The sequence below is a fragment of the Capricornis sumatraensis genome, chromosome 8, assembly GCF_032405125.1.
Source record: "Capricornis sumatraensis isolate serow.1 chromosome 8, serow.2, whole genome shotgun sequence".
NCBI classification, from domain to species: domain Eukaryota; kingdom Metazoa; phylum Chordata; class Mammalia; order Artiodactyla; family Bovidae; genus Capricornis; species Capricornis sumatraensis.
Genome location: NC_091076.1, coordinates 32,468,461 through 32,480,882, shown reverse-complemented (window position 1 = coordinate 32,480,882; position 12,422 = coordinate 32,468,461). Strand labels below are relative to the sequence as shown.

General features: G+C 47.5%; 1 protein-coding gene across 1 annotated transcript; it reads left to right on the top strand.

Annotated features, from left to right (window-relative positions):
* The first annotated feature begins 2,598 nt into the window (after positions 1-2,598).
* On the top strand, positions 2,599-8,446 carry KCTD14 (potassium channel tetramerization domain containing 14). Its single transcript, XM_068977385.1, has 2 exons — positions 2,599-2,667; positions 7,784-8,446. The coding sequence occupies exons 1-2, from the start codon at positions 2,599-2,601 to the stop codon at positions 8,444-8,446; spliced, it is 732 nt and encodes a 243-aa protein (XP_068833486.1).
* The last annotated feature ends 3,976 nt before the right edge of the window (positions 8,447-12,422 follow it).

Genomic DNA, 12,422 nt, shown 5'->3' with positions numbered 1-12,422 from the left:
CAACACATCGCAGTAACTTCTCTTGTTGTGAAGCACAGGCTCTTGGACATGAGGGCTCCAGAAGCTGTGGCTTCTGGGCTCTGGAGCACAGCTCAGTAGTTGCGGCACACAGCTTAGCTGCTCTGTGTCATGTGGAATCTTCCCGCATCAGGGATCAAACCTGCGTCTCCCGCGCTAGCAAGTGGATTCTTTAACACTGAAAGCCCCCAGGGAAGCCCAAGAAAAACATTTCTTTTTTTTTTTTTTAATTTTAAAATCTTTAATTCTTACATGTGTTCCCAAACATGAACCCCCCTCCCCTCCCTCCCCATAACATCTCAGTGGGTCATCCCCATGCACCAACCCCAAGCAAGCTGTATCCTGCGTCAGACATAGACTGGCGATTCAATTCTTACATGATAGTATACATGATAGAATGCCATTCTCCCAAATCATCCCACCCTCTCCCTCTCCCTCTGAGTCCAAAAGTCCGTTATACACAGCTGTGTCTTTTTTCCTGTCTTGCATACAGGGTCGTCATTGGCATCTTTCTAAATTCCACATATATGTGTTAGTATACTGTACTGGTGTTTTTCTTTCTGGCTTACTTTGCTCTGTATAATAGGCTCCAGTTTCATCCATCTCATCAGAACTGATTCAAATGAATTCTTTTTAACGGCTGAGTAATACTCCATTGTGTATATGTACCACAGCTTTCTTATCCATTCATCTGCTAGAAAAACATTTCTTAATCAATAATTTCCCCTCTCTATTTCTATCCCACTCGTACGGAATAACCGACGGTAACATTCACTGTGCATCCTTCTATACTTTTCTAAGTACGCCTTCACATGTGTGTGCTTGTGCTCAGCCATGTCCGACTCTTTGCGACCCTTTGGACTGTAGCCTGCCAGGTTCCTCTATCCATGGGATTTTTCAGGCGAGAATACTGGAGTGGGGTTGCCATGCCCTCCTCCAGGGGATCTTCCTGACGCAGGGACTGAACCCACACCTCCTGCATTGTAGGCAGATTCTTTACCCACTGAGCCATCAGGGAAGCCCATATGTTCACATAAATAGATATACATTTACATGAGGTTTATGTTTATGTCTTTACTGAATTCCCATAGTATACACTGCTCTGATGTTTATTTTTAACTGCTTAATAAATCATGAGAGTCTTCCCAAGTGGTGCAGTGGTAAAGAATCTGTCTGCCAATGCAGGAGACACAAGAGACACCCGGTCTGATCACTGGATCAGGGAGATCCCCTGGCAGATGACATGTCCACCCACTCCAGTATTCTTGCCTGGAGAACCCCATGGACAGAGGAGCCTGGCAGGCTACACAACTGAAGTGACTTAACATGCATGGATGCGTGGGTTTTGGGGAAGCGGATCACCGAGAAAAAGTGCCATTTTCATCACACTCTATCAAGGATATACATTATCATCATAATTTCTGACTCCTGCTATTGACCTTGATCACCTGGAGAATCACCCGGCAAAGCTGTCTCTGTCATTTTCTCCACTGCGCATTTACTCTTCTGTTCCCCTCTCTTTCCATACTGTCCTCTTTGGAAGGTCACTATGCAGGCCTATACTACAGAAGAGTTATTCCCCACTTCATAACGAATATTTTTTTAATAGTTATTTTTAATTTTTTAAAGTTTTATTTATTTAGTTTTGGCTGCACTGGGTCTTGGTGGCTGTGCAGGGTCTTTCTCTAGTTGCTGGGGGAGGGGGCTATTCTCTAGCTGGGACGGGAGGACTTCTAGTGCCCGTGGGCTCCAGCAGTTGCAGCTCACAAGCTCTTCAGTTCAGTTCAGTTCAGTCGCTCAGTCGTGTCCGACTCTTTGCAACCCCATGAATCGCAGCACGCCAGGCCTCCCTGTCCATCACCAACTCCCGGAGTTCACTCAGACTCACGGCCATCGAGTCAGTGATGCCATCCAGCCATCTCATCCTCTGTCGTCCCCTTCTCCTCCTGCCCCCAATCCCTCCCAGCATCAAAGTCTTTTCCAATGAGTCAACTCTTCTCATGAGGTGGCCAAGCTCTAGAGCACAGTAAATAAATCTTTTGCTTAGTTGTGGCCCCTGGGCTTAGGTGCCATGGGGCATGTGGAATCTTCCGGGACCAGGGGGGCCCAGGGATTGAACCCAGGTTCTCTGCATCGGCAGGCAGATTCTTTAATAATAATATATTAATAATCCCGGATCACCAGGAATATATTTTACCAGCAAAATAACACACACAGCAGGTACCTAGCATGTGCTGCACGTTCAGCAGCTGATCTGAGGTGACTATATAATCCACTGTGCCCTGGAAAGTCACTTCTTACCTGTAAAATGGGTGTTTCTCATCCTCACCCCCACGACTGTATTGAGTGGACAGTGTCCAGGGCGTCAACGTCAGTTCCCTCTCCCTTCCCCATTTGGCTGTCCAGCAACCCAGACACGAGAGGGGCAGTGACCAGCCTAGGGTGTCACGGCCAACTGCAGCCCAATCAGGGCTCTCACCACACCCTGGGTAGGATTCCCCCACCCCCGGGCGGGAGCCAGGTGCACTTCGGCCGGCCACAAGTAGCCCGCACAGGCCAGCGCCCGCGGGGCCGGGGGAGATGAGCCTGACCTCGGCGCCCGACTCCCGGCCGAGCGGCCGGGCCGCGCCCCTCGCGGGCCGGCGGACGGTGAGTGCGAAGCCCGCAGCGGGCGTGCAAACCCGCGCGGCTCCGGGCCCGCCGCCCTCCCTTTCCTCACTCCTTCCAGGGCCCTCTAACCCTTCCCTCCCCGCAGGTCTGGGTTCCCCTGCTTCGGGCGCGCCCCTCTCGGCCTGCGGCTGGGGGCTCTCCACCTGGGCTGTTCCTGCCGCCTCGATCTCTCCGGCAGCGCGCAGGTCTCGGCGCCGGTTCCGGCTCAGTCCAGCGGCTCCTGGTTGCCCTCTTTCCGGCTTGGCGGCCTTTGTGTGGTCTCCTCCCTGTCTGCTTTGTGTCTCTTCTCGAAGCCCCTCTGGCTTGCCCCTCCTGCTTCCCTGCCCCACCCCTCCTGCCGGTGGGAGAAGCCCCCACTGGGGGCGGGCCCGAGTATCGTCCCCCGCCCCACCACCACCGCGCCCCTTCTGCAACCTGAACCCCTGCCCTCTGGCTGGCTCCTGAGTCTTCCTGCTGGCCTGTTTCCTCCCAGGATTTGCGGGGATGGAGGGAGGAGTGGGGACCAAAGGGGAGTATCAAGAAAAAGCCCAGTGCACTCTAGTATCAGAGCATTCTCACCTCTCCCGGGCTAGGTGCCATCTCCAAGGCTTGTAGGAAGGGAAAGCAGAGCAAGCCGTGGGGCGACTGTGGCATTTTCCAGTTAGGTGATGACAGCCTTATTGTTGCTGGCTGTTGACAAAGTCACCTGGTCAGAGGCGTGGCCACCCAACCTGCCCAATAAATGTCTGCATTAATTACCAGAAGAGGGAGGAAACCTGGATGGCGCCTGATGCTAAGTAGGGCAAGACTGGCCTTTATTAGACCCGCAGGGCCCTCCTGTGAGTCAGTGCTGAGGGTGAGTGCGGTTCAATTCAACAGACACATTGAGCAGCCCCCTGTGCTGAGCCCTGCAGTTTGTACTGGTAACATGAAGATGAATCCGGGAATAGTCCTCCCTTAGGAGCCTTCTACGGTAGTGGGGGATTCAGATGAAGGAACAAAATTACAAGAGAGAGATAACTACCATGACGAGGGAAGTACATGGGCCTCTAAAATCACAAGCAGACAACCCATCCAGAAAATTCCCAGAGCAATTAACTTGAAGGCTGAGTGGGCTGAGTGATGGGACCGTGGGTGGTAAGCGAGTGACGTCCTGTGGACAGTGGGGCCCAGCGTGCTCTGGTTGGCTCGGGAAGGGAGACCAGTACTGGGTCTGGTAGTTGATTGTCAGGGTAACAAAGGGCCTTGTAAACCTCGTTAAGGAGTCTGGAATTTACCTTTAAAGATACGTGGGATCACAGAAGTGGTTAATGCAAGTAGTGACTAGATCAGATTTGCACTTCCGAAAAACTGCTCTGGTTTCAGAGTTGAGATTGGATTGGGTGAGGACATTCCAGGGAGCCAGGAGCCGTGGATCTGACGAGGCATTTAGAATCCCCAGGATTTAGTGCCTCATTACCTGTGTGTGGGGAGGTTGAGGACATGAGCAGAGTGCAAGATTACAGTCTAGGTTTCTGGCTCAGATGACTAAGACAGGATGCGGCAGGAAAATGTCCAAGTTGTGGTGTGGGGAGAGATCTTGGGGCTTGGGGACATATGACTGGAGATGTCCCTCCACTGACTAGACTAAGAGTGACATAAGGAAATGTATGAATGTTTGGTGGGGTTAGAGTTGGGCCTGTCTGATTCATCCCTGTGTACCAGCACTAGTCTGATACCCACATGTCCCCAGCCAATGCACACAGGTCAGACTTGCCCACTGAGGAATGCTTCAGCAGGGTGACTGGGTAGAACAGGTGGGGAGGAGGGGCTGTGAGGAAGGGCTGGTAGTCTAGAAGAGGGATGGGAAAGAAGTCTTTATCTGCTAGAAACAAATACAGCAGTATTCATGGGTGACGTAGGAGGTTTGGGATTCCCAAAGAGGTTTGGTGTTTTTAGAAAACAAGGAGGGAAAAGGGACAGAATTAAGAAGCTTGGGAACAGGGCCCAGGTCTTGGGTGTTAAAGAAATGGGGGTGAAGATATCAGGGCAGGGGGCTATTTTGTTTAGTATCTGGAAATGAGCTTCAGAAACAACATTTGAAGTGATTGGATTTATTAAATTTTCAGAGCTCAAGAGACTCAGAGTTCTCTTCATCCATTTTGCCTCCCTATGTCATAGATGACTAAGCTTAAGCTCAGAGTGGCTCAGACAGTAAAGAGTCTACCTGCTATGCAGGAGACCCAGGTTCGATCCCTGGGTCAGGAAGATCCCCTGCAGAAGGGAATGGCAACCTACTCCAGTATTCTTGCCTGGAAAATCCCATGGATGGAGGAGCCTGGTGGGCCCCAATCCATGGAGTCACGAAGAGTCAGACATGACTAAGCGACTAACACACTCAAGCCCGGAGAAGGAAGTGAGATGCCCCAGGATCATAGCTGATAATTTGGCAGCAATGGGACTGGGTGTTGGGAAGGTGGGAGTAGAGCACTCATACTGTCCTGCAGTCAGACTGACACGGATTTGATCCCAGCCGCCACTTCCCAGGTGGTGCTAGTGGTAAAAAACCCACCTGGCAATGAAAGAGACGTAAGAGACAGTTCAACCTCTGGATCGGGAAGAGCCCCTGGAGGAGGGCATGGCAACCCACTCCAGTATTCTTGCCTGGAGAATCCCATGGACTGAGGAGCCTGATGGACTACAGTCACTGGGGTCGCAAAGAGTCAGACAAGACTGAAGCAACTTATAACACAGCACAGCGACTTTCTCACTTCCTGACTGGGTGATCCTTCTTTCTGAGCTTTCCTTACCTGTAATGTGGGGATGTTAAGACCACCTGTGAGCTTTCAGTGGTAGAGGAGTGAGGAGAATCCATCATCAGTCCGCTCAGGGGTTAGAGTCTGCAACCTCTCATTTAACTTCCTGGTTTACAGAACGACCTTTGCGTTAACCAAACACCCTTGCCAAAGAGCGTGGAGTTTTATGGGAAAAGGAGAGAGTCACAGGTCCTGGGCTTATTTTTCTCAAGGCTGAATTGTTTGGCTGCTGTCAGAATGCATCCTCTTTTCTCCCTTCTCCATTCCAGCTAGCATAACTGTCCCTTGGTAGAAGCTGTTGCTATGGCAACTTGGTTCTTTCCCCTGAAATCTGGCTGCCTTGAGCTGTCTTAATTCCGGTACTTTAATCTTAGAGGTAGAGCCCACAGACAAGTTGAAAAGGAAGTCACACCTAAATCAGACTGAAGGACATTCCTATACCCCTGGCCCTGCAATGACCTGTAGTCAAGTCTCCAGTTTGGAAATCCAGCTTTCCCTCCAACACTGTAGATCTTTTCCACACCAACAGCCATCGCATCCCCTAGGAGACCTTCCCTGACAACCTCCAGCACTCGTCCACAGAAAGAGCCAATCCCTTTTACCTGGGTCTTCCCCCTCAGCACCTACACATCGAAACCATCTGTTTCCTTCTTTCCTCTGTGAGCTCCTCAAGGGCAAGGACTGTCATGCTCATCTGCTTAAGAGAAAGCTTGGATGGAATAGGTCCTTCCTACATTTTGTTGGATGACAAGGAAATGAAGAGTGGAAGTGTTCGAAGGTTGAAAATTAACTTCTGTAATGACTAAGTGCAAGCTTCGGGGTAAATCAGATTTGAGTTCAAATCCTGTGACATTATCACTTAATAACTGGTTGATCATGAGCAACTTAAATCTCACCTCCTTAAGCCTTAGTTTCTTCATCTGGAAAATGGGGGTTTACTACGTTCTTCATAGGATTGCTGTGAAGGTAGAGTTAGTTAACTTTACATAGTTAGTAGACTGTGAGGGGAGGTCCGCTTGTTCCTCATTGTTCCAGCTGCCTGACACAAAGTAGGTGCAAACATGCTTTATTGAATGGATTTTAAACGATGAAAGGTGTTCAGGAAGCTGGTTTGTAAGGATAATAACTGATGTATCACCTCATGTGTAATAATCACTAATGGAGTATTCGGGCATTTTTGTTAGGTCTGTGGGGCAGCACTTAGTATCCCCCAGATGAAGCCTGACCCTCAGTTTCTTTTCAAGTCCCTGTCTGTGTTGGCCTGTGGGCATCTCCAGGCAGATACCACGTGGGTCTTGCCCACATTCTTAGTGCTCAGCCCAAGAGAAGAGGCCTCTAAAAATTCTGATGGACAGCTAAATCTAATTTATGTTTGCACCATATGTTACCATTTATGAGGCAGTTTTACACCTGCTGTATTTGGTTTTACTGACCTTGTCACCACCAAGGATATTCCTGTTATTTAATCCCGTGGGCCCTTATTTTGAAAAAGTACCCATCAAACAAATTCTGTTTGTTAATGTCATGCCAACTGCAGCCAGAACTTCTGATCTATATGAAATAAGAATTTTTATCACCATTCCCAGCACAGGATGCGGACACACAGTAAGTACCAAAGAAATGATTCCTGGATTGAATTTATGTATGGTTTCTTTAACCTTTCTAAAAGGTCGAAAACGCATTTCTCCCTTTTGCCGATGCCTTTAAAAAAAATTATATCTTATATCTAAGCATTCCTGTCAGGAACTCCTGTCTTTACAAAAGCCTCAAATCCTTATTTTATGAATAAGGAATCTGAAGCCTAAGGAGGGGAAAAGTCTTGCCATAGGCCACACACTTTAGCAGTATTGTCCCTGCAACTTGCTTCACAGCAGCTTCCTCCACTGATATTATGCGACCTAAATGAGAAAATTCAAATGCTTGAATTCGGTATTCTTATTTCAAACCAAAATATTTGCCTTCCTTAAAATGCCTGCTCTCTGTAGCATGAATAGAACCCCCTTCCGTAAGATGGACATTCCAGTAAGCTGAAGCCAGTTGGCTCCCCTAAATTCTGCTGCTGCTAAGTCGCTTCAGTCGTGTCTGACTCTGTGAGACCCCATAGACGGAAGCCCACCAGGCTCCCCTGTCCCTGGGATTCTCCAGGCAAGAACACTGGAGTGGGTTGCCATTGCCTTTTCCAATGCATGAAAGTGAAAAGTGAAAGTGAAGTCGCTCAGTCGTGTCCGACTCTTCCGTAGGGTATTATTCTTTGGATGAAAATAAATCATGAGCTCCCTGGAGGTGGCGCTATTGGTCACTCTGCCTCTTGTGCCCCCCAGGAATCTCCGGTCGTGGAGCTGAACGTGGGGGGTGAGTTCTATACCACCACCTTGGGCACCCTGAGGAAATTCCCAGGCTCAAAGCTGGCAGAGATGTTCTCCAGCCCCGCCAAGGCCTGCTTGGATGCCGAGGGACGCTTCTTCATCGATCGCTGCGGCACCTACTTTGGACCCATCCTGGAATATCTGCGCAGTGGGCAGCTGCCCACCCAGCACATCCCTGAGGTGTACCGTGAGGCTCAGCACTACGAGATCAAGCCCTTGATCAAACACCTGGAGGACACGCCACAGATCTTCGGTGAGCAGGTGGCGCGGAAGCAGTTCTTGCTGCAGGTGCCAGGCTACAGCGAGAACCTGGAGCTCATGGTGCGCCTGGCGCGGGCCGAGGCCGTGGCGGCGCGCTGCTCCCGAGTCCTGGTGTGCCTGGTACGGAACGAAAAGGAGGATGCAAACTGCGCAGATGCTCTGCGCTCCCTGGAGGCGAGCAAAAGGTCAGTGGTCAAATTTGGGCCTTGGAAGGCAGCCCTGGATATCAGTGACCTCCTGGACTGCCTGAACATGGACATTAAGGCCCGAGGGTACCAGGTATGCTATTCACACAACAGTCCGTTACCAGCAAAGGTCTCCGACTACTTCTATACGTTCAGCTTCAGCTGGTGGTGATCCCCAGGGGCTGGGGCTCTATGTTATGGGGTGTGGTAGGAAGTATGAAATTAAAAGTTGCCTTAAAGAGCCATCTTTCTTTAAAAAAACAAAACAAACCAAAACACAACAGACAGGAGTTCCCTAGGGGTCCAGTGGTTAAGACTCCACCTGCCCAATCCAAGACACATGGGTTTGACCCCTGGTCTGGGAATATTCCACAAGCTGCAAGGCAACTAAGCCTGTGGGCCAGAACTACTGAGCCTGCCACTCTGGAGGTCTGCTCAGCAACCAGAGAAACCAGCACAATGAGAAGTCTGCCCACGAAAGCTGGGGAGTAGCCCACCTCCCAACTTGCCACAACCAGAGAAAGCCGGTGCACAACGAAGACACAGTGCAGCTAAAAACAAACAAATAAAATTTAAACAAAAAAACAAATAGACATCAAAATTGGTCGAGTTGAGTTTTGCCACCAAATATTTGTTTCCCTCTTGGGGTTCTCGCCATCCACAGCAACTGACTCCTCTGTACTTGCCTACTGAGGTGCAGCTGTTTCCTCTTTAAAGTCTCATGTACCTGCCAGACCCTCCCCTGAAGTCTAACAGCAATGTGGAGACGAGTTGGAATGTTTCAACAGCGCTTTGGCTGGAGATGCGGGATGACAACAGAAAATTAATAGGATGTCATGAATCTAGACAGTAAGACCTAAAAATGTAATCCAGCCAGCCTCAGCTTGTGGTCCAGTCTCCTAGCCCTGGTGTCTGCCTTCATGAGGAAGATACCACGTTAGTACTTGGAGTCAGTGCCGCTCAGATCTTCTATCCTGGGTGCTGTGAGTGTTGGCTGCTGAAACCTCCTAAGTGTCCTCTTCTGTAGAGCAGCAGTTCTCAAAGTGTGGTTCCTAGACCAGCAGCATCCCCGATACCTGGGAACTTGTTAGAGATACAGATTCACTAGTCCCTACTTCAGATCTATGGAATCAGAAACTCTGGAAGTCTGCCCAGCAGTCTGTTTTAACAAGTCCTCCAGATAATTATGATGCACCCTAATTTTGAGACCTGCTCTAGGAAAGAATTGCCATCTCACTGTGTGGAGGTTCAGAAGACTGATCCCTCACCTCAAGGAGGAACAGGTCTGCTATGGTTCCTATTTTAGAGCTCCTTGTGGGAACAGGCTGAAGTCAGCCTTTGCTGGACACCACATTCCTGTTTAGTGGTCTTCTTCAACTTTACTCTGCTTTCCTCACTCCGCTGCACTTGAGAACACATCCTCACTAAGCCACTTAAACAAGAAACTCTCAGGTTCTACTTCTTAACCAAAGGCATTAGGTAACTTTAAGGAGGAAACCTTCATCCTTCTCCAAGTTCAAGTCTGGTGTCCATTCCCTACCTAGTTTGACTACCAGCCATCCTGGGTTCCCTGGGACTGAAGGTCAAGTTTAACTGCCAAGCTGTAAGGAATTAACACTGAATCAGGAAATTTCAAATTTAAACATAAAATTTCTCAGAACAAAGTTATTTTCAGTGAGCATTTTAATTCAGTAACTGCATCTGCTTGTATATATTTTTTATTCTCAAAGCTTGTTCTGTATTTTTCTTTTTTTTTTTTTGTATTTGATATGGCTGACAGTTTAAAGTAGAAAAATGCTAAATGTCTATTTGAACTTAATGTCATGAATTAATTCAACATTATTCAAAAGGAGCCAGAAAAACATTCATACCCTTTGATCAGTAATTATATTTCTGAGATTTGATTCCAGAAATACACTCTGCTCCATAAGATTTAACTAGGATTGCTTAAAATCTCACTTTTATGAATTATGGAAAGATCAATGTCCTCCCCAAGATTTCTGCACATTCCAAGAGGGCCTGTCTTCTTATGGTCAGCTCTGGTTCTCTGATCCTGCTAGATTCATTCAGCATTGGGATCAACTAGATTTCTTAACCTGTTGTGCTGTTCTACACAATGCTTACCCGGAGTTAACACTCAAATCTTTTCCTTAATTTTTACAGATGCCACTCGCACCAGCTATTTGCTCACATAACAGGCAAATAAAGGGAAGGGAGTTTACCACACAGAAATGCAAATAACTTCAAATTTAATATTGGGCATATCTATTCTTAAAAGTGTCTTAGTCACCTGATCACTAGAGGCTTTTCACTAGTAGATTGTATTTGTTTTCTACTTGTTTCTTTCCTCCCTATTCCTGCCACACTTCTGTGTGTGTGTGTGTGCTCAGTCATGTCCAACTCTTTGCAACCCCATGAACTGCAACACACCAGGCCTCCCTGTCCCTCACCATCTCCCAAAGTTTGCCCAAATTCATGTCTATTGCATTGGTGATGCCATTCAGCCATCTCATTCTCTGATGCCCTCTTTTCCTTCTTTCTTCAATCTTTCCCAGCATCAGGGACTTTGAAACCCCAATTAAAAAATGGGCAAAGGACCCGAATAGACATTTTTCCAAAGAAAATGAACAGATGGCCAACAAGCACATGAAACAATACTCAGCATCAGTAATTATTAGAGAAATGTATATCAAAACTGCAATGAGGGGGTCCCTGGTGGCTCAGTGGTAAAGAATCCACTTGCCAACGCAGGAGATACGGATTTGATGCCTGGTCCAGGAAGATCCCAGAAGTCGAGGGTCAGCTAAGCCCATGCACTGCAGCTGCTGAAGCCCAAACACTCTAGAGCCTGTGCTCCACAACGAGAGAAGCTGCTGCAGTGAGACGCCTGTGCACCACAACTAGAGAGTAACCCGTGGTCACCACAACTAGAGAAAAGCCTGTGCAGCCACAAAGACCCAGCACAGTCAAATAGTTAAGTAAAATTATTTTTTTAAATCCACAATTAGATATCACCTGAGATCTGTCAGAATGGCTGTCATCAAAAAGACCACAAATAACAAATGTTGGCAAAGATGTGGAGAAAAGGGAATCCTCACACACTGTCGGTGGGAATATAAATTGGTGCAACTCCTATGGAGAATGTTATGGAAGTTCCTTTAAAAACTAAAAATAGAACTATCGTATGACCCATCAATTCTATTCCAGGGTATATAATCTGAAGAAAACAAAACATGTGTACACCCCAATATTCATAGCAACATTATTTACAATAACCAAGATATGGAAGCAACCTAACTGTTCAATAGATGAATAGATACAAAAGATGTCTGTGCATCTACACACACACGCACACACACACACACACACACACACACACAATGGAATACTACTTAGCCATAAAAAAGAATGACATTCTGCCATTTGCAACAATCTAGATGGACCTAGAGGGTGTTATGCTTAGTGAAATCAGTCAGACAGACCAAGACAAATATTCTAACACTTGTATCTTGAAGCTAAAAACTAACACAAACAAATATATGTATAACAAAACAGAAACAGACTCACAGATACAAAGAACAAGCTAGTGGTTAAGAGTGGGGAGAGGAAAGGGAAAAGGCAACATAGGGGTATGGGATTAAGACATACAGTCTACTATATAGAAAATAAGTAGCAGATATATTGTATGACACAGGGAAATGTCATTATTTTGTAATTCCTCTAAATGGGGTATAATCTATAAAAGCATTGAATCACTATGCTGTACACCTGAAACCAATATAACATTGTAAATCAAGTATACTTCAATAAAAAAGAAAAAACCCACCTCTGTTCATTTGTAGGAGTATATGTATCCTTGCCTGGAGAATCCCATGGACAGAGGAGCTGGTAGGCTGCAGTCCATGGGGTCGCAAACAGTCCGGCACAACTGAGCGACTAACACTTAACACTTACATGAGACTATCTGAGCTTCCCTGGTGGCTCAGTGGTTAAAAATCTGCCTGCCAACGCAGGAGACATAGGTTTGATCCCAGTGTCAGGAAGATCCCCTGGAGAAGGCAATGACAACCCACTCCAGTATTCTTGCCTAGGAAATCCCATGGACAGAGGAGCCTGGAGGGCTATGGTCCATGGGGTTGCAAAGGAGT